At 36.8% G+C, this 20,487-nt stretch overlaps 1 protein-coding gene across 1 annotated transcript; it reads right to left on the minus strand.

The window, feature by feature from the left end:
- Window positions 1-811: 811 nt before the first annotated feature.
- Window positions 812-19,122, minus strand: LOC139733847 (reticulon-4-interacting protein 1 homolog, mitochondrial-like). The gene is made up of 8 exons (XM_071644652.1): window positions 18,999-19,122; window positions 15,214-15,530; window positions 11,619-11,723; window positions 10,921-11,117; window positions 9,996-10,181; window positions 6,309-6,486; window positions 5,194-5,286; window positions 812-3,821 (listed from the first exon to the last, which is right to left on the minus strand). The coding sequence occupies exons 1-8, from the start codon at window positions 19,102-19,104 to the stop codon at window positions 3,696-3,698; spliced, it is 1,308 nt and encodes a 435-aa protein (XP_071500753.1). The 5' UTR covers window positions 19,105-19,122; the 3' UTR covers window positions 812-3,695.
- Window positions 19,123-20,487: the final 1,365 nt, after the last annotated feature.

The following is a 20,487-nucleotide window of genomic DNA, read 5'->3' on the forward strand; positions in this document are numbered from 1 at the left end:
CTTGTTTGTTTGTTTTTTTTTTCTTTCCGAATATTAGTAGAAGTCAAGCAGATAAAGGATTTCAAGCACAAAGTGAAATAAAAAAATAGACATCTCCAACTTTGAAAAGTCCACGTTCCCTTCTTTTTCAGACCTAAATGACACATTATAGGCCCTACTGCTTGTTTGAATTTGAATATGATGTCTACTCAAGTGTGCTATTCCGATAATTTCATGCGTTTCAAGTTCCCCTGTAGGATGCTTTCTCTTAAGAAACAAGGGAGACTCTGATTACATTTTATATGGCCTTGAAATACGGCTTGATGATGTATATCCAAAAGATGGATAGATATAACAATTTCCAGATATTCTCATATGATTGTAAATGTTCTTGGAAAATACCAGATGAATTTTAATTTTATCATTAAAGGCATTGTTTACCATTTGCAGATGAAAGGCAAAAACTCAGCTTCAGTGCTTCAAAGTAGTTCTGACATGTGAGTTCGGGATAGAAACAACCAGTGTAAAAATTGTAATCACTATAATCAATGTTACGTTCTGTAAATTATACATAAGGTGAACAATAGTTATAATAAAAATTGTTTCTAGACTAAACCGTCTGCAGTTATGGTTTATAAATGAGAAAAATAGTGATATCTCTCTATATTTTAGGCTTTATTGCAATTTTTTCCGTGGTAGGATGTTTTGTGATACAGCTGACCTAGACATGTGCATTAAAGATGATAACTCGAACATTTTTTTTTTTAAATAACTGCTCCAAAAGGTAAACAGTACCTTTAACAAACATTACGTCAATACACGCGCAATATTAGTACTCACGACTAACCCGCTGGATAATTTTAGGACTCGTTCTTCCTAAGTTGTTCCTGGTAAAACGTATTTTACCACTTGCTTTGCTTTCAAGTTGTAAATTCTGGCAGGTTTGTAAATCTTACATTATGGTTGTTTAGTTTTACGTTCTATCTCAATAATTTGCCGCAAGTTACTGTAATATATACGTAATAAGTATCAAACATTATTTAGTACAGGCCCTTGAGCAACATACTGCTGACAATGGCAAAAGCGTACCGACAATGTGAGCATTCTCTGCACAAAATACCAACACGAAATGCATAACTATATGTTGACATTACTTATTTTCAAATCAATCTTTCATATCAACAAACAGCTTGCACAGGAAATCAATTTAAACATTGTAGAAATTTGAGAACATACCATGCTGCTAACAGTTTGTGCGATGTTTTTCATCTGTATAATCTTCTCCGATACAACATGTTTTGCAAGTTACATTGTATATGAACCCCCACAAAGCACAAGTACCTACCGCTAATCCCATGACGTACGATGCTAAATCACAACACTGCCAGCTTAGTTGCCTAAGAATTCAACTGTTAACTATAATATACATGATATTTCGATCCAGTGTATGTAGAACCCTGCTGGAAAGAACACTGTGTCCCACAGTGTGATACACAATGTGAAACACAGTCTGTGTGAACACATTGTGAACACAGTGTGAAATCTCTTCACACTGTTAAATTCGAGTGTTTTAACAGTGTGAATACATTGCGAATCACAAATTCAAAGTGTAAATCATCAATGCATAGTGTGAAACAGAACAGTACTATGTAAATACCATGTGAAAAACCACACCACAGTGTGAAATAATCTTCACATTGTTAAATTCGAGCGTTTTCACTTATTCAATTCAATTCAATTTAAATGTCTGCAGTCATCTACGTGAACACAGTGTGAACACACTGTGGGAAACGTTGTTCTTTCCAGCAGGGACTGTAGCATTACTTTTCTTTATACTTATATATAAAATACATAATAGATTATCAAATATATTAAATATATTATATGCACTATCATAAGTATAACAAATACAACCCATATATACGCCTATTTTAAGATACCACGTTCAAGTATACACGTGATGTAAGCAAATTCAACTTCAAAAGGCCACTTCGTTAGCATAAAATAATGATAATATCGTCATTTCTAAATATTTATTCTCATCGTTATCGCCTCTAAATTATTCTTCATCAGGGAATACGTGAAATATTGTTTGTATTATAATGTATAAGATAATAATTTGTCATTTTCTTGAATTCTCTGTCGCTCCCCTGTCAACACTGACAGACAGAGAAACGAAAGAAAATGAATGAAAGAAATTAAGTAATTAAGAAAGAAAAAAAGGCATATGATGCAGACGTAGTGGCTTATTACAAAAACACAACAATACGATGCATTCACGTAGTCTTACAATGTTGTAATCTTCAAATGTACCTAAGCCTAACATTGAAAAGAAACGTATGAACTTTTTTTTCAGAATTTAACGCTTATTGCATATTTCTTATATGGGTCTTTGCAACGTGCTGACCATTTGTGAGCGTGCACCTCAAAGCGAACATAAAGTCGCACACACTGATTTTGCGTGAGGACTGAAAATAAGTGAAATGGGTCAACCTAGCCGAACTTGACTTTTTCATATTTTCTGAAAGAGCGGGTCTTCTTTTACATTATGCTACAATTTGGTATCAAAAAACGGACAGGAAAATGTGTTGTTTTAGCAGTTTATCTCGAACATTTTTGGTAGAATAGTTGATTAGGTGTGTCTTTAGAATCCCTTTTTCATTTCTGAAAAACCTTGTCCACACTCTTCACTTTACACTCTAATAACTTTTAAAAGGATACTGCTACTGCTTTGAAAGTTGGCATTAATTACGAACAGAATGTGTTGATGAGGGAAGCTTAATTTCAGGTTAATCTGATAATCCCTTCATTGTTGGTACTCTGGTGGTTTACTTCCTGTTTTTTTGTCCCATTCATTGCACAGCCAGCACGGTTTGGTAAAGATTAAGAGGTAAAGAATAGACACTGTACTTCAGAGCCTCTTTTCTCAGTTCCCACTTTTCCTGAGTTTGTGCTTTTTTTCCAATATTTAGATAGGTTAGGAGAGTCCATTTGATTTGAGTTATACGTCCTTATAAAGCTTAAAGTCTGCTCTTTCAGAATATGGTCTTAACTAAAAATTCATGTCTGGTGACTTTTGTTTGTTTTGAGGTGCAGGGTCACATTTGTAATTACCCTTTTATCTCCCATTTTTTAATTACTTTATCAGTGTGCTTCTTTACGGCTGCCAACTGAAAAAAGACACATAAGGTTCAGTTGACTTGCTGGCAAATCTCAAGTGCGTTTACCTTCATCGTGGTACACTATACGTATAAGGAGGTTGCATTAGAGCACAAGAAGACCATTTGAGTTGGAGGTGAAAATGAGGAGAAAGAATTGCCTAAGAAGGTAGTAATGTGAGAAGTGCTATGGCGAATTATTAATCAGATTAATATGCACAATGTCAGATCAACCTTTGAAGGCCAAATATGGTGACCACACTAACTGATATTGACGCCTCTTATTGGCCGAATTTAAATCTGCACGGACGTAAGTGCTCATATTCATAAATCGTATATAAGGCCTCTATTTTGTAAATCCATGGCACATAATCAACATCCTCAACTTCCAACACTACACGTTTTAAACTGTATAATAACCAATGGTCTTCATTGCATAACCACAAAAATGACTACATTTCAAGCATTCCTAAGTTAACCTTGGCGTCAAATGATTCAAGCAGTTAGAAGGCATTCATCATCAATATTATTCGATTTCAATCGAAACTCGTTTGTAGGCTAGTTCGAATTTTCCGTTTCTGCCATCACAATGACAGTCTTGCCCCGTGCGTGTCCCTGGGCCGAAAATTCCAAGGCTTCGTTTGTTTCCTCGAATGGAAATTCCTTCTGAACAACAGGCTTCACCTATTAAGAAATGTAAGGACCCCATTTAAAAAAACAACAACAAACAAACAAACAAACACACACACAAACAAATAAACAAAGGGTAAGTAGTTAGCAAACAAAACCGACGAACAAGGAATCAAAGAGACAAAGAAATGTGTAAAACATTTAAATTTGCCAAAAGTGGATTTTTGCTAGTAAGCACTTTATATGTTTTCTGTTGCGTATTTACACTGTCTAAATCTGAGCAAACAAATCATATGATCATTGTTTTCATCACACTTTTATTCATATTCATTTTCCGTAAATCATTCTGTCGTTGGGGTATGTTTTCACTCAATACAAAACGAAAAAGAAACAGGAGACAAAAACGTTTGTTTCTAGAATTCATTGGCGAATTAGTTGATTCTTATAGAAATTCTTAAATTGCTTGTCTTCATGGACATTATGATCAGAACAGGTGTGAAGGTCGAGAGGGTTATTCCAGTGCTGGACATAACAGAGTCCCACAGTGTGTTCACAATGTGTTCACATAGTCGGCTTGTGAAAACGCTCGAATATAATAGTGTGGAGATGATTTCACACTGTGTGTTTTTTTTTACAGTGTTCATATGCTAATATTCTGTTTCACACAGTGAATTAGTGATTTAAAATGTATTGAATTCAACGTTGTGAAGAGATTTCACAGTGCGTTCATTATTTATTCACACTGCTTCAAATGGTCTTTCACACTGTGATACACTGTTCTTTCCAAAGGTAATCAACCTGTGTAACTCTACTGAAAAGAACACAGTGTCCCACACTGTTTTCACAGTGTGTTCATGTAGTCGACTATGTGAAAACGCTCGAATGTAACAGTATGAAGATGATTGCACAATGTGGTGTGGTTTTCACACAGAGTGTTCACATAGTAATGCTTTGTTTCACAGTGTGATTTGACGACTCACATTGTGTTCACACTCTTAATACGCTCCAATTTGACAGTGTGAAGAGATTTTACACTGTGTTCACAATGTGGTTATCATACTGTGTGACACTGTGGTTTTTTTTTCCAGCACGGAAGGATGTTTGCATTCCAACATATCATGCTTTTATTGCATTTCTTTTTCACATCTATTATGCAAGAAAGAGAGAGCGAGCGAGAGAGAGAGAGATTTCTTGGCAAACCATGCCTTAATTTCCAAAACATTTTTCTTTTGTGCGTTCTGCTTTGATTTCATTTCCTTTTAGCTTTAAAAAAAAAAAACAACTGAGACACTAAAAAATTCTATTCTTTGCAAGCAGCATAAAGTGAAGGTAATTTCAATTTGAAATGTTTTGAAGTCGTTTTTAACTATTAAATTTCAACAGGGCAACACATCTTCTCTTTTTGAACACTATTAATATGTCATACCTCTCCTTCTTCAATCAATTCAGCCACTTCTTCGAGGGCTCTGCCGTTTGGTTGGTTGAATGAAAAGGTGAATCTGCGGCCAGTGAAGAATTCCTGTTGAATAGGCCATGATGTGGTCAGTCAGAAAAAAAAAAAATTCATGTACATACTGGTGGTTCCTACATTCAAATTGTATATCGCGTATCAACAAATGTAATCCAAATTTAGAGGTCTACGGTCAAAGTTAAGAGCCGCATGATATTTGTGAGGAAAGGAGAACTCTTCTTTATCTTTATTGGTTACTAGTTTACTTGACAAAAGTCATGCATGACTGAGAACATCATTTTTAAAGGCAGCAATGACAAGTTGCACTTTTCCAAGTTTGAGTGTTATCATGAATGAGCATTGAAATCTTCATATCCGGGTTGTTGCATATTAGGCAGCTAACTCGTCGCAAATGCATCTTTACAGCTCCTGGAAATGACGAAGAGTCACACACACCTTATTCAGTTATTCGCCAAGTAGTCCCCGAAGAAAAAAAAAAAATTACAAGGTGTGAGGTTTCGGGATTTCGGTTGCCATTCAGTGCCTTGGTTGAGGGCAACGTTAAGTCTTTCTCCAAAAAGTTCGATCAGGCGATTGCTAACCGCGACAAGACGACGGGCTGGTGTACCTTGAACCCACCAGATTAATCTGAATACAGTGTTCCGTGAACCTGTCGCACAAAATGTTTCTCCAGTTGCAGTACAATGTCTTCATTGAGTATGATAAGCAGATGAGGGTACATGTTACCATTCACTTTCCTTCAGACGAAAAAGGTGCGATTACCTGGCCACTCCCAGACGAAGGCCAACCCACAAAGAACATTATTTTTTCTCTTTTCATATCTTAGACATGGTATGGTCGCTGCGTGCTACGTGTTAAAAAGGCAGGTGGCCATGTTGAACGTTATGAACCATAAATATGTGATTTAAGGTAAATTTAATGCAGTACATTCTTGTGGTATACTTTTGGATAGCGTACGAGTTCAAAGCATATTGTTATTATGATATATAATTTCATAAGTGATCATGCACATCATAGTAAGGAATGCAGCTGCATCAGTTTGGCAATGATACGTTGCTCAAATATCTTACCTGCATTTTCCAGCCGAGTATAAGGAAGGTGTTCTGAAGCGTTCCGAGGAACTTTCCATGTTTCTTTAGGTTGAGAAAAAATGGCACGACAATAGTGACAATACGCCCTCTCGCGGCAAGGGCCGACTGCGTCAGTTGAAAGTAAGCCGGGCCAAGTGTGTCGAAGATCACATCGAACCTTCAGAAAAATTAGAGTGGAAGACAAGGTGTTATGATTATTTATTTGTCAGTGTTTATTTTCCTTCATCCTTGTGATACATTTATTGTGATTTTTTGACGTTGTTTTTGCTTCAAGTTTTTAAATCTTTCATGAATGATTAATTCTGCAAAAAGTTGATTATAAGGTATTATTAACAAGCTGATCTTCTGATACGAAATAGAAGTGTCCAATTTTACACAATAGCATTGATATGATCGTTTATATGCCTGCTCATCATTCAAGCACAGGTAATACCTACAGAGCACTCTGTAGCTTGACCAGAAATGGGCACTTCTACTCGAGTTACATTCGAAAAGAAATAAAAAACAAGTATCATTTCACGTATACTAGTAGTTTCACGCGTGTTATGAGTTATCGGATGAATGAATACTTACGTTTGTTGACAAAAGACGCATAAATGAATATAAGTAATAATGTTCTTGTTTCTTTGGTATCGCTAAGATATCTTCTTAGCAATGGTTTCATCTTGCTCTTATTTTGTTATTACGAAATTTGCTCCTATCTTGTTATTACTGCAACAAACTAAACTGTGCAAATGATTGTGATAAATTTGATTTGATTTATGCGCTGATTTTTAACTGTTCTATTTTCACTTTTCATTAATTTGTTAGACACTGTTAATACCTACTGACAAGAATTGTATGTCTTTGATATGTATTGAAACCTCTGAAAATCAACGCCTGCTGAAGGGCTTCCAACTCACAAATGGAATATAGTATCTTATGAAAGAAAATCATATATATCATATCATATCATATCATATCATAATCATATATCATATCATGTCATATCATATCATATCATATCATATCATATCATAATCATATACGGTTCCATGACATTTGCCCTTCTTCTTCTTCTTCTTCTGATTAAGTCTGCCTCCTTCAATAGACTGAAGATTCTTGCAGACTGGTGCTATTTACATTATAATACAATTTATTTACAGATATTTACAAGCACATAGAAAATTTGACGAAAATACTAGCCACTGTGATCAACCGTTAGACGGTTTCGAAATGATCCCACAGATGGCGCTGAAACAATTTCTGACGACAGGGAATTCCAGTTCCTTACAGTTCTTGGGAAGAACGAATGGCGATGCGATTCAGTTCTCGAATATGGTACCTGGTAGGAGTGTGGTTGCGAGGCTCTCGTTAACTGAGTAGCCTGTTTCATGATATAGTCCTGTGCTGAAAGAGGAGTGAGATTATTGTGTATTTTGTACATCATAATTAGCCTGTCATTTTCTCTGCGCTGTTCCAGAGTGGTCCAATTAAGTTCTTGTAGCATTTTGGTGACGCTCGAGGTGTTATGGTAGCGATTTAAAGTGAATCGCGCGCTCTTCTCTGGACCATTTCCACTTGGTGGATTAGGTTCTTGGTAGATGGGTCCCAAACTGTGGAAGCATACTCAACAATTGGTCGAACCAACGTTTTGTAAGCTGTGGCTTTAACATCAGATTTTATGCGAAGATTGCGTTTTAGAAATGCAAGCACGTTATTGGCTTTATTGACAGTATTGTTAATGTGTTGGGTCCACTTCAAATCAGAAGTGATGGTTACACCCAAGTACTTCACGGATTCAACAGATTTGCCCTTGCGACAATATTGCTCCCATGAAATATCTGCACGCTCAAAGCATAAATTCTACCCACAAACATAAGCCCAATTCTAATCCTGATCTTTGCATCGAACTAAACCTGAAACCAATCACAACCCTAACCCTAATAACTCTAACCCCAAGTCTTTGGAGACAACCCTGCTGGAAAGAACACAGTGTCCCACAGTGTGAGAAACACAGTGTGAAACACAGTGTGAACACAATGTTAAACAAAGCATTATTATGTGAACACTCTGTGAAAACCACACCACAGTTCTTATCTTCACACTTTTAGATTCGAGCGTTTTCACATAGTCGACTATGTGAACACACTGAACATATTGTGGGACACTGTTCTTTCCAGTAGGGACTAGGACGGGAACAATTGTCGCAGGAGCAAAAGTCGTGTCACCTATTACATTCAATCATGCCGATTAATTTCATGGTCTCATACAAAAAAAAAAAAAATGTTCAACCATTCATCGATGGATGTGGAAAGAAAATGTATGACGAAATCAAATTTGTGCAGAATGAAATACAGATGCATGTATTGATTGTTTTAAATGTTGAGAAGGACGGAGAGACTAATCAGCCATGTTATAAGCTACCAATTATCTTTTATTGGACAATGATCTGCTCTCATGCTAAGTTTTAAAGCAAACTCGAGTCTGCTAAGAGACGAGATAATTTACGTTAGTGATATAAGTTGAGATATATTTCAACTTATATATTTTGTTCATCGTGTATGAAAGACTTCCTTCGTCTCCTGTCTTCGTCTCGATTATACAGAGTAAAGTTAACGTTACGACAGAAATTCCTCTTTCAAAGTTTCCTTTATTCATTTTGTGTGGGTGTGTGTCTGTAACTCTGCTTTCCATGGGAATGGGCATAAGTTGACCCATTTCGGGAAAATAGTACTGTTTAAATAATGAGATATAATTTCCATTATGTAAAATCCTGTATTGTATTTTATATTGCAAGCCAAGGGCAAAGGTTAGAAGGTTAAACTTATTTGAAATTTTGAAGGTAGTACTTTGTGACCTATTTTAGTTGTTGCAGTTTCCTTGAACAATTTTATTTTTTCAATGTCATATACGAGGGTAGAATCACTGTGCAGAGGTAACGTTCAGACAAAGGGTAGATCATACTGTTTAAAATAAACGTAACGACAAAAATTCCTCTCTCGAGGTTGACCATTCTTCTAAATATACGGTATCAAATAGCCCTTAAAAAATAGACCTACCCGTACAATAGTACAATTGTACTACCATCTATGCAGACGTAATATCATCAATGTTCACCTTAATAATGATATACGGAGATGCCTATCATAAAATGATAAAAACCCTCTGCAGTCTCTCCAAGGTTTTTTTTTTATGTGTATACTTTTTCATTTTTAAGGGAAGTTATAACGATGATCGAATTCCGTTTCTTCGTTTTCCTGGACTAAATTGACCATAAAGAGCCAACCTTTTTGATACTGTATATTAATGCATAACAACGGGTATATGGCTTTATTATCTCACTTCCTCTATTTTCTATTTCTTCCATGGCTGCTTTCTAGGAATGCCTCGTTCAATTACATACAGCTTTTCTGCACGTAAGGTACGCATAGAAAAACACTTCCTAGCCCCCTGGTATGGAAGGCTCGGAAAATGGTTTTATTGTAAACGTGTAATACCGTTACGCAATCTGCTCCCAAAGGCGGAGGAAGTTATTGTTTGTTTTTTTCTGTAAAAATTTCAAAAAGGGAAGCATAGAATGATATAACAAACTCGTAGGTGCTTCAGAATATTAGCCATTTTTGAAGTGCAAATTTCAAGTCGTTGCACCCAGGATGGTTATATGAAGTAATTTCAGACACACACCTCTCCCTCTTAGACAAGGCCTCGCCAAGATTTTCACTGACGTAGTCGATGACGTCATCGGCTCCAAGACGTTCCACGAGTTGAACACCATTGGCTGCACACGTGGTTGTCACGTGACCGCCCCAGGCTTTGATCAGTTGGATTGCAAACGTTCCTATCCCGCCTGTTCCCGCGAGAATCAACACTCTTTAAAGAAATGAACAATGATAAGACAGCGTTTTTCTCAACCTTGCGTAAAATTGGGCAATAAACGGGCAATAGATATTGTCAATTCAAGAGACGGTACGGCCATATTCGGATCAATTTCCACTAACAATCTATGTGCATCATTTTTCAATGGATTTATCGCCTTTTGGTTGCAACCTCTTCATTGGAAGAGCTTGCAGCCAAATTTAAGGCGATACATCCATTGAAAAATGATGGATTTAGCGCCTTCTGGAAGTAAGTTCTTCATATACTGAATTAGTTTTCACAATCTGTACTTCTCTTTATCTTCAAATTATTCAATAATATGAACCGCAAAATGTATACTACAGGTATTATTTTTGTCGATGACGGAAATAATTGAAAGTGAATTGAATTGAAACATTATAAAAAGCCGCCCATAGCGTTCTTATCGTATTGTCATTTTCAATCGTAGCTGCTGTTCTTTTTTCGCCGTTGGTTCCTTTTTTTTTTCATATCTGTTGTTGCTTTTTCATACTAGCCAATAACACTAAAATCTATTGGGAAATATCATGAAGTGAATTATCAAATATCCATCTCTATAGAATTCAGTAAAATACATGAAAAGCCCACTTGCAAGTATTATCAAGGCATATCCTCATTATTTCAGCAAGTAGTCTCCAAATATTATGGCATTATTATCATGTTTTTCATTGTTCTCTGTCCTAAACCCAAGCATGCGAATAAACTACAGACACACCTTTTTCCAGCGGTAGTCTCAGGAGTCAGACCGCACTTATCCACCAGTGCTGCCCATGTGGTGCTTATGACGTAAGGCAGGGATGCGGCAGAAGAGTGGTCTAGAATACGCGGTTTCCTAGCCATCATGTACTCCTTGGCCAGCACAAACTCGGCAAACGTGCCGGGCGTGTCCCCGGGTCCGACGGACAGATAAACCTGATGGAGTAGAAAAAGTACTCTTCATAACACTAATTCCTATCATGATTTACTTGTAAGGTTTGTTTTTCTCCTTCTTCCTTTAAACAGATAATAACAGAAGAGGTATTGACTAGCCAAAGGGATCGAATCATAAGTATATCCTAAACTAAAGGAGAATTTTGTTGTAGGTCTACTTCGTATGAATACCAGTTAGAATAGTTGGCCTTTATATCCATAAGCAGAAAGAAGAAGATCAGATACTTTTCTTCCTGGCTGATTCACGGAAGCCTTACGTCGAGGTAAAATGTAGAAATGAAAAAAAGAAATAATAAAGATGATTAATGGTAACGTTTGAAAATACACTGATCCGTTACCCCTCTAAGTGTGCTGTCTCCGATGGGTGTTTTTCTTATTCTATTTTATTTTTTTAAAGGAAAGGTCCATTAGGTCTATTTTCAATTTTTGAACCCCCAATGACATGCTATAAAGTAGTGTTTAATACGGAACTGAGAAACATACTTCATCTCCGACGCTGAACTTCTTCACTGATGTCCCCACAGCTTCGACAATTCCAGAGCAATCCCGACCTAGTACAAAGGGAAGCTCAGCCCCACCGAACGGTAACTGAAAAACACAAGCACACAATAAAACAAGAACAACGAACTTACAAACAGATATGACATCCAAATTCATGAAATTAGCATCTACTCACAAATATGTCATCGTATATATTGTTGGTATGAAAACGAGAAGCCATTTTTGTAGGCAGCAAATGTAAACATTGTATATATATATATATATATATATATATATATATATATGAAGAGTTTATTCGCAAAAACCGATAAGACCAGTTTTGAAGATTTTGAAGTAGGGTCTCTGTCATAAAGTACAAAATAATACCTTTTAAATTATATATTGGTCATTACATATAAAGGTACACTTTTGAAGTCATGGTCAAAAGAAGCAAAATGTTTCTTATTATTCTCTTTATTTTTCTTGACCTTTAACCCGTTGAGGACGAGTCCCGAGTATACTCGGGCAGGTGTCTATGGGAAATGCGTGTTGTAGCAAAATCAAATATCTCCATTTGGCAAATATGGACTTATTGGTTTTTGCGAACATACACTTCATATATATATATATATATATATATATATATATATATATATGTGTGTGTGTCTGTGTGTGTGTGTGTGTGTGTGTGTGTGGGTGGGTGCGTAATGGAAGATACGCTAACATCACACTTACAATCAATTTTATTGTTGTTGTTGTTTGGTCTTCTTCGACATGAAAATCAGCAGCTGCGTTATTGTGTTTGTTACTTGTTGCATTACAGAATGTGAGTCGGTCATAAGCACGCTCTTTTTTTTTAACACGATCAAAATTTAGTACAACTAACAAAATAATGGATTGTTACACACACAAACAAACCACCAAACACACACACAAAATCAACAAAAATTTCAATGTTGTGTTTGACCACAATGTATTTGAATGCAATGCGTTGCACAAAACATAGGCCCATTTCAATGCAGCACGTAGGCAGAATACACCGGTTTTTCCCACATCATCTATAGAACAATGAATCTTTGTAAGCTGTCTATGATAAGTGAAATTGATCGACGAATTTCTTTCCAAAATACTTACATTTTGTCTTACATTATAAATGAATTCTTGACGGACGTGTTTTCTCTTTTTTGACTGTCAAGACACTAAGCTCTCCAAAATGAAAATTCTTATGAGAAAAGGGGGAATCAGGCAAAGGCAAAATACATATGCGTTCTCTTTAAAAAAAAGTGTTAAATCCATTTCTGTTCCGTCCCTAATGGTTCTATACATCGAGAAGGATCCAGTTTGAATGAATTTGAATGAACTTTGAGCTGCCAGCATAAAGGCAAGATTGGCTGAATTTCCTATTGGCTTTCAAGATTACCTACATATCACTTGATTATTTGCTTTGAAATTTCATTTTGTAGGCAGGAAGGACACGGGAAGACTGAGGATGTGCAGAGATAAATCATGCCAGAAAAAAAAATACGCGAAGCCACAGGAACCATTCCCACAAAAACATGTACGTGTTGTCAATCACCGTGCTAAACGTTCTGCAAGAAAACGTGCTTATTCGACAAAATCCCCCATGCTATTCTTTCCTTAAAATTGTCTCTATTACATTTTGATGGAGGCCAATGCAAGAAAATATATGGGAACATGTAAAATGAATGCAATCCAAAGGTTTATCCCTTTCCGACCTTACCACCAAAATTGGATTTAACACAGTTTGAAAGGAACACTTTACAATTGAGAAAACTTAAATAGATATGAAAGTAGATCAAAAAGATAGGCAGATGCATAGAGAGACATCCATTATACCCTAAGAAATAAAAATATTTATGAATAGGTACCGAACAATTGATTGTGTACACAATCTCATAGATCAACATATTCGATCTGCCCAGACAATGAAACATCCCACTTTAATATTCAACGCTTCCCTTGCATTAATGCTGGTAGTTCCTACCTAATGATTGACGTTTACATTAAGTAGAACAGAAAGGTTTATAGGTTTGATACTATGAAATTATTGCAGTGTACTTTGACCCAGTACTAATGTCGACCGTACTTTTATATTTTGATCGATCAAGTTAATGGATGCAATCTAAAATGTTTTCTATTCTCATTGGCATGTTTGCCTCCTCATGTTTACGGGTATACTGCAACCCACTTTATCCTGCAGGTCGAATAAGGGCGTGTCTTTAAAGAAATACCCTTAACTCACGGATGACTGTTAAAAATGAAAGGGATCTCTACTTATCAATACGTCCTTCTGCAATAATTTCAAGCACTATTCTGTTCTACTGGTTGATTCAGCAGAAGTGTGCATTTCGAAGAATGCCCCCCCCCCCAAAAAAAAATACATAAATCAATAAATAAATCAACCACTTCAACCGTCGTGTATGTATTAATATGGCAACAAACTAATATCTAGAGTTATTCCTTCTGCCAGATTTTCAAGGTGTTTTCATCCACTCTCCTGGGTGTTATTGAATTGACAGAAAAAAAATCTTGTGACGAACCTTTCTGCAAAGTATGTAAACTATTTATCCGTTTTAAACTCAATTGTGAATCTACAGAGAAGATACTCTCTTTAGTCGTGTCAAGGGGAAGAAAATTGCTGAAAAGCCAAAAAATGGTCTGAAATATCTAAAGAGCAACAATTCAATAACTTATGCAAATAGACTGCAAGAAAATGTCGGCCTTAAAAAACCTACCCCCCCCCCCCAAAAAAAAAAAACAGACAAACAAACAAACAGAGGAAATGATATCATTTGCATGGGCTCTTCAGTACACCACGTCAACGTACACTGTAGTGCCCAATTTCATGGCAAGGTCAATTCTAATTGAGTTCAACGTCACAACCGCTTTCATAGGATTGAAATTCTGTGTGCTGGTTAAGAAGAACTGCTTTCGTGAGTTCCTTAGAGCAGTAAAGTAAAGAAATTGTAGGGAACAAGAACATTGGGTTGGCATGGCCGGAATATCGCTATGATTCAAGTTTGTTTGGGTTTTTTTAAGAGCAAAGAGTTCCTACGTGTCTAACCAATATCCTCATTAAAAGAAGAAAGAAAGAAAGAAAGAAAGAATGAGCAAAGAGTTCCTATAGGTGTCTAACCAATAACCTCATTAAAAGAAGAAAGAAAGAAAGAAAGAAAGAAAGAAAGAATGAGCAAAGAGTTCCTAGGTGTCTAACCAATAACCTCATTAAAAAAGAAAGAAAGAAAGAAAGAAAGAAAGAAAGAAAGAAAGAAAGAAAGAATGAGATCCGGTAGGACAGATTGCTACAGAAAGGGCAAAGAAGGGAGAATGATAGGCAAATGTGTCATTTTCATTGACAGATTGCAGTTATAATCAGCATACGAACACATAAAAAAGAAGAAAAGCGGAAACTCTATTGAAAAGTTATGAAAATGTTAAAATTTCTTTTGCAGGATTAGAATAACACCTGAACGCGCTGTTTTTCGTTTGTTTTCTTTGATTTCATTTCATCGTGGTTCAAATTATTGTGAATATTGGTTATTTGCTGAATGGACTTTGTCAGAGCATTGAACGTTACCTGTCGCGCTGCGCGCTGCTTGTCGAATGCCGAACGGGCGTGCCCCATCTTCAAGCGACGGTCAATTGGGTTCACCGAAGCTGCAAGTACGCGCACCAGAACGTCCGCAGGGTTGACGACTTCGGGCCGAGGATGTTCGGGATCCAACTCTAGAGCACCTGGCCCATACTCCCTGAAGATTTGGGCTCTCATCTTCTTCGTGGACGAGAAGTAGATGCACTTCGGCTTCGTGTTCGTGTTCGTTTTGCGGAAGAATACCTTGTACATACCGACAAGAGCCACTCCGAACATGGCGAGTCTCCATGCTGACTTGCTTACTAAAATGACGTGGATGAAACGGAGAAAGAGAGAGAGAGAGAGAGAGAAAGAAAGAGAGACTTTGTGAGTGGGAATCAGAATGATTTTAACAACACATATCAGGTCCTAATCGTTTGGCAGAAAACACAGCCGCAAGGCTAATCACTCTGTCTTACAAAACATACTGCAAGAAGTTAGAGGAAGAAAAAAGGTCATCAAAAATTGTCAGACCGGCTTGAGGTAAGAATACTGATTACAACTCAGCTGTGATTGAGTGAAGTTTCGTTGCTGTTCCTTTTTTTTCCCAATGTACGGAGATGCCCCAAATAATCCTTGGTGTGAGGCTCATTGGCAAAATAAGGAATGAGGAAATTAGGCAGAGGCTTCGTCTCACTGACACCATCTGTGATGAAGTAACCAAAAGGAGATTGAAATGGTTTGGACACTATGTAATTCGTATGCCCTCACATATAGCATCCCATTCCAAACCTTCAAGAATGCCTTTTTTTTTCAGGAAAAGACCACCAGAAAGCCGTCCAGACCAAAGAGAATTGGGCATTCCCCTGAAAGAGGCTGAACATCAAGCCAAGAGAACCAAACTGGAGAAAGATCACTCGAAGAAGACCAAAGGGACACACTGTCCTATGCAATAGATTCAAGTCAAGTCAAATCAAGTCATTAAGTAGACCTATTTGTTTCCGCTTAGACCTAGAAACACGTGACTAAGTCATTCCATGTACTTCTGAACGGAGCTTGAAACTCATAATCCTCCCTTAAAGGAAGAAAAAATATTCATTTTATGACAGAAATTAAGGTACAGGTTAATGTAAATGTGACACAAGAAAGACATTCTGTCTTTTTATTATTGACTTCTCAGTTTTATACAGGTTTGTCCACGGGGAAACAAATTTGCATCATTTTCTTCAATATGTATTATTCATCAATGCGATATCCAAGATGTGGTTTTGCCTGTAATTTCAAGCAGCAAAATCTTCACACGCATTTATCCGTTCGCTGTTTCTTTATTCAGTTTACTGATGCTTACACTTTCGAATGTATTCTAAAGTTACTGACGTAGAGTGTACAAACTTTAAGCTTATAAACTTTTCATCAGAAGCTCACGGTACTCTTATTTACATGATTCACATCACGTATTATCCTTGTAAACTGTGAGATACAGGAGATTGTCTCGAAATAGGATAAAATGTGATGGCGAATGGCGCAGATCCTACTGAGGTGGTCTGAAATCTATAAAAGTGAAAAAAAATGAAAATGTTTCTGGCTTTAGTAAAGAATAACAAAGCGCTGTAGGATAACTTGTGGAGTAAACATGCTGGCTATATCTGAAAGGAAAAATATTAAGAATAATAATCCGCTTAAATATCATTGACAACCCGTATTTTGCATTATATCTCTGATGGATAACTTAATAGTTAACACTCTGCAGTTATTAAGAAGCGTTTTTCTTTTGCTAAAACAAGAACATGCAAATGCACAAGAAAAAAACAACACACAACACACACACATACACACACACAATGAACACTTTGTGGAACATACAATCTTCTCATCTATCCATATAATTTGTCAGCCATTCTCTCTCCCTCTCACTCAACCCATCTTCCTCTTTCCATTTTGCTTTCATTTGTGCATAACTCTAGATGGTTGTGTTTCAGCGTGTGTTTATGTGGGCAGAGTTAACTGTGTTCGAGTGTGTTAAGTTTCAATTCAGTTGATTGTGACATTGGTTCTAGAACCAATAATATGTGTCCTCAAAATGTGCTGGTAGCTCGTTGTCTTTACGATGGCTTTGGATGTTGGAATTCTAGAAGTGTATCAACACGACCAATGCACAATACGACACCACCATGGAAGAACTCTGATGAATAAAGTTCAGTAACATCACGATACTGAATACAAGACGAAGTCCTTTGTCGTCTTTCACGCCCAGAAAACGGTTTGCAACGAGGAGCGGTAGTCTCTACATGACTAATTCTGAATATTTTTGTCAACTGTCAGTGTCGTTGGAAAATAATAGAAAGTTTTATGTCCTTATCACCCTTGTCTGAGATTTAAGTGGTTTTGTAAGTATCTCCTTAAAAGTTACAAGCTAACGGAATCCTGATCACTTTAACCAATACTATAGGCCTACCATCCCTTCAATTGAACAGAGGTTTGTGTTGTTGTTTTTTTTTTGTCTACACATACACACACGCTCACATACTAATTAAAAAATTTTGAGGCATGTTGCACAATTTTTTGTTGCTGCTGTTAAACTTTTATTCTTTCCATGCGTGCTTGTTTGTGAGTATGTGTGTGTTTTATCACTCTCATATAAAAGTACAGTTCTGCACGTTGCAAATACTGGCATTCTTGGATCGATTTGCAAATTTTCACTGGCTTTATTTGGCTTCAGAGATAACAGTTCGCACTGTATCCATATATATATATATATATATATATATATATATATATATGTGACCGTGCACCTCAAAACGAACATAAAGTCGCACACACTGATTTTGCGTGAGGACTGAAAATAAGTGAAATGGGTCAACCTAACCGAACTTGACTTTTTCATATTTTCTGAAAGAGCGGGTCTTCTTTTACATCATGCTAAAATTTGGTATCATAAAACGGGCAGGAAAGTGTGTTTTTTTAGCAGTTTATCTCGAACATTTTTGGTAGAATAGTGTGATTAGGTGTGTCTTTAGAATCCCTTTTTCATTTCTGAAAAACCTTGTCCACACTCTTCACTTTCAACTCTAATAACTTTTGAAAGAATTGTGCTACTGCTTTGAAAGTTGGCATTAATTATAGACAGAATGTGTTAATGAAGCACGTTTAATTTCAATTTAATCTGATAATCCCTTCATTGTTGTTACTCTGGTGGTTTACTTCCTGTTTTTTGTCCCATTCATCGCGCAGCCAGCACGGTTTGGTATTCCCCAAAAAGATTATGCGCTTGAATAGACACTGTACTTCAGAGCCTCTTTTCTCAGTTCACACTTTTCCTGAGTTTGTGCTTTCTTTCCAATATTTAGATAGGTTAGGAGAGTTCATTTGATTTGAGTTATACATCATTTTAAAGCTTAAAGTCTGCTCTTTCAGAATATGGTCTTAACTAAAAATTCATGTCTGGCGACTTTTTGTTTGTTTTGAGGTGCAGGGTCACATATATAGTTCGACAAAAAAAAAAAAAATCCAGCACATTTACACTCTTGATTATAAACCGACCAAAACAACTGTCTGAAATTGCCAATTATTATTATAGTGATAAAAGATAAAAGAATCTACACAACAACAGGTATACTAAGGAGAAACGAAAATATTCTTACACACATCGTTTAGTATCAATATTGCATTTTTGTTTTTTATGACGTGGCAGTTCGACAATTATGTTCTTTTCGATTATGTTTTGAACTTTTTTGCGGGCATGAGTAAATTAACCAGTAATTGACTATACAACGCAAACTGATCCTACTCACCGAATATTCCTCCGAGTGTGACACCTTGCTCCGGAAATACGTAAACCAACGCGCAAGGCGTTATCGGCAACATACAGCATACCAGCACGGACGGCATGATGTGCATCCAATGACACCAACTCAGAAAATGATCGCTGCTCTTGTGCTGCGTGTTTGCGGCTTTAAATGGGACATCATTAACTGCTATTTTAGCAGATCTTTCGGTTTGGTTGCGTAGCCTCCCTACCAGATGTTATGCTGGCATGTGAAATGGATTAAAGTTCCTACGTGACGTTGTGCATAGGCCTACAAAGTGAAGCGGAAATTCATTTGAAAACCTTCCCATAATGTTGTGAACTAATGATCTCGCCATAGCGGCTTACATGTAAACAATGTAAGTATACTCTTTGCAATTTAATAACAATACCAACATGTATCAGTGCAGAGGCAAAATGTGAAACAGACTTGCCTGATGAAAATATCGCGTGCATGTAACATGTACGTGTGTGTGTGTGTGTGTGTGGTGGTGTGTGTGTGTGTGTGTGTGTGTGTGTGTGTGAGTGTGTGTGTGATATCTGCATATAAACATGACATGTTCAAGCACTTTTTTTCTGTTTTCCCTAATAACCCCGTTTCAGCAGGGGGGGGGGGGGGGTTGGAGAAAAGTGGCTGGGAATAACCCCGGAAATATCGAGGCTATACACACTAGCGGCTGTGGTAATTCCCCCAATAAATTCTGATTTAAGTTTCGTCACATGAGGGTCGTGCAATACAGAAAGTGAAAGTACATATAGCCTACAATATTATGTGTATGCATTATATAGGTAGTACCCTTCATTTTCGAACTTTTTTTTCATTATCACCCCATTTGATATATTTGTACTTCAATATGTTGTCCCAAGCAATCTGAAATAAAAATCCTAGTTTCAAATTCTTCTTTTGTTGATCATTTTCGAATCAAGTCTATTCACCGTTTGTCACACATTCTCGTCATTTACAATATAAATTCGTCCGTCATACTCGCTGCAGACATAACAGCAAAAGTAATTTTGTCTTTAAGCACGATGTTTAGCGATCATTTGCGTCAAATTTGCCTTCGATTTCATCTCATACATCTAATGTTTTGTGATTTCTTGGTTATTTCATTTTTCCTACGACAATCTCACTTTTCCACATTAAGAAATAGCATACACACACTTGTTTCTTGTATCCCATCCAACACAAAAAAAATGCAGACACATATACATGCACACACACCCACATCCTCACACCCCACATACAAACGCGCCCTAATCAGAGTACACACGGAGGCAATCAATGTTTGTCACACAAACGAAAACAGTATGCCCACGATTTCCAGGTACATTATGATTAAGACAAGTTTACATTTGCAGGCAGGCCATTGTGGGCCCAGGAGTTTAAACCCGTCTTAAATAATATAAACACAAACTAAAAGACATTGTGTGTTTTCCGTTATCAATGTTGAATACAGTTTGTTTTATTTGTAAGA

The sequence above is a fragment of the Diadema antillarum genome, unplaced genomic scaffold, assembly GCF_040938485.1.
Source record: "Diadema antillarum isolate AM-2024a unplaced genomic scaffold, OU_Dant_1.0 seq00000501_RagTag, whole genome shotgun sequence".
NCBI classification, from domain to species: Eukaryota; Metazoa; Echinodermata; class Echinoidea; order Diadematoida; family Diadematidae; genus Diadema; species Diadema antillarum.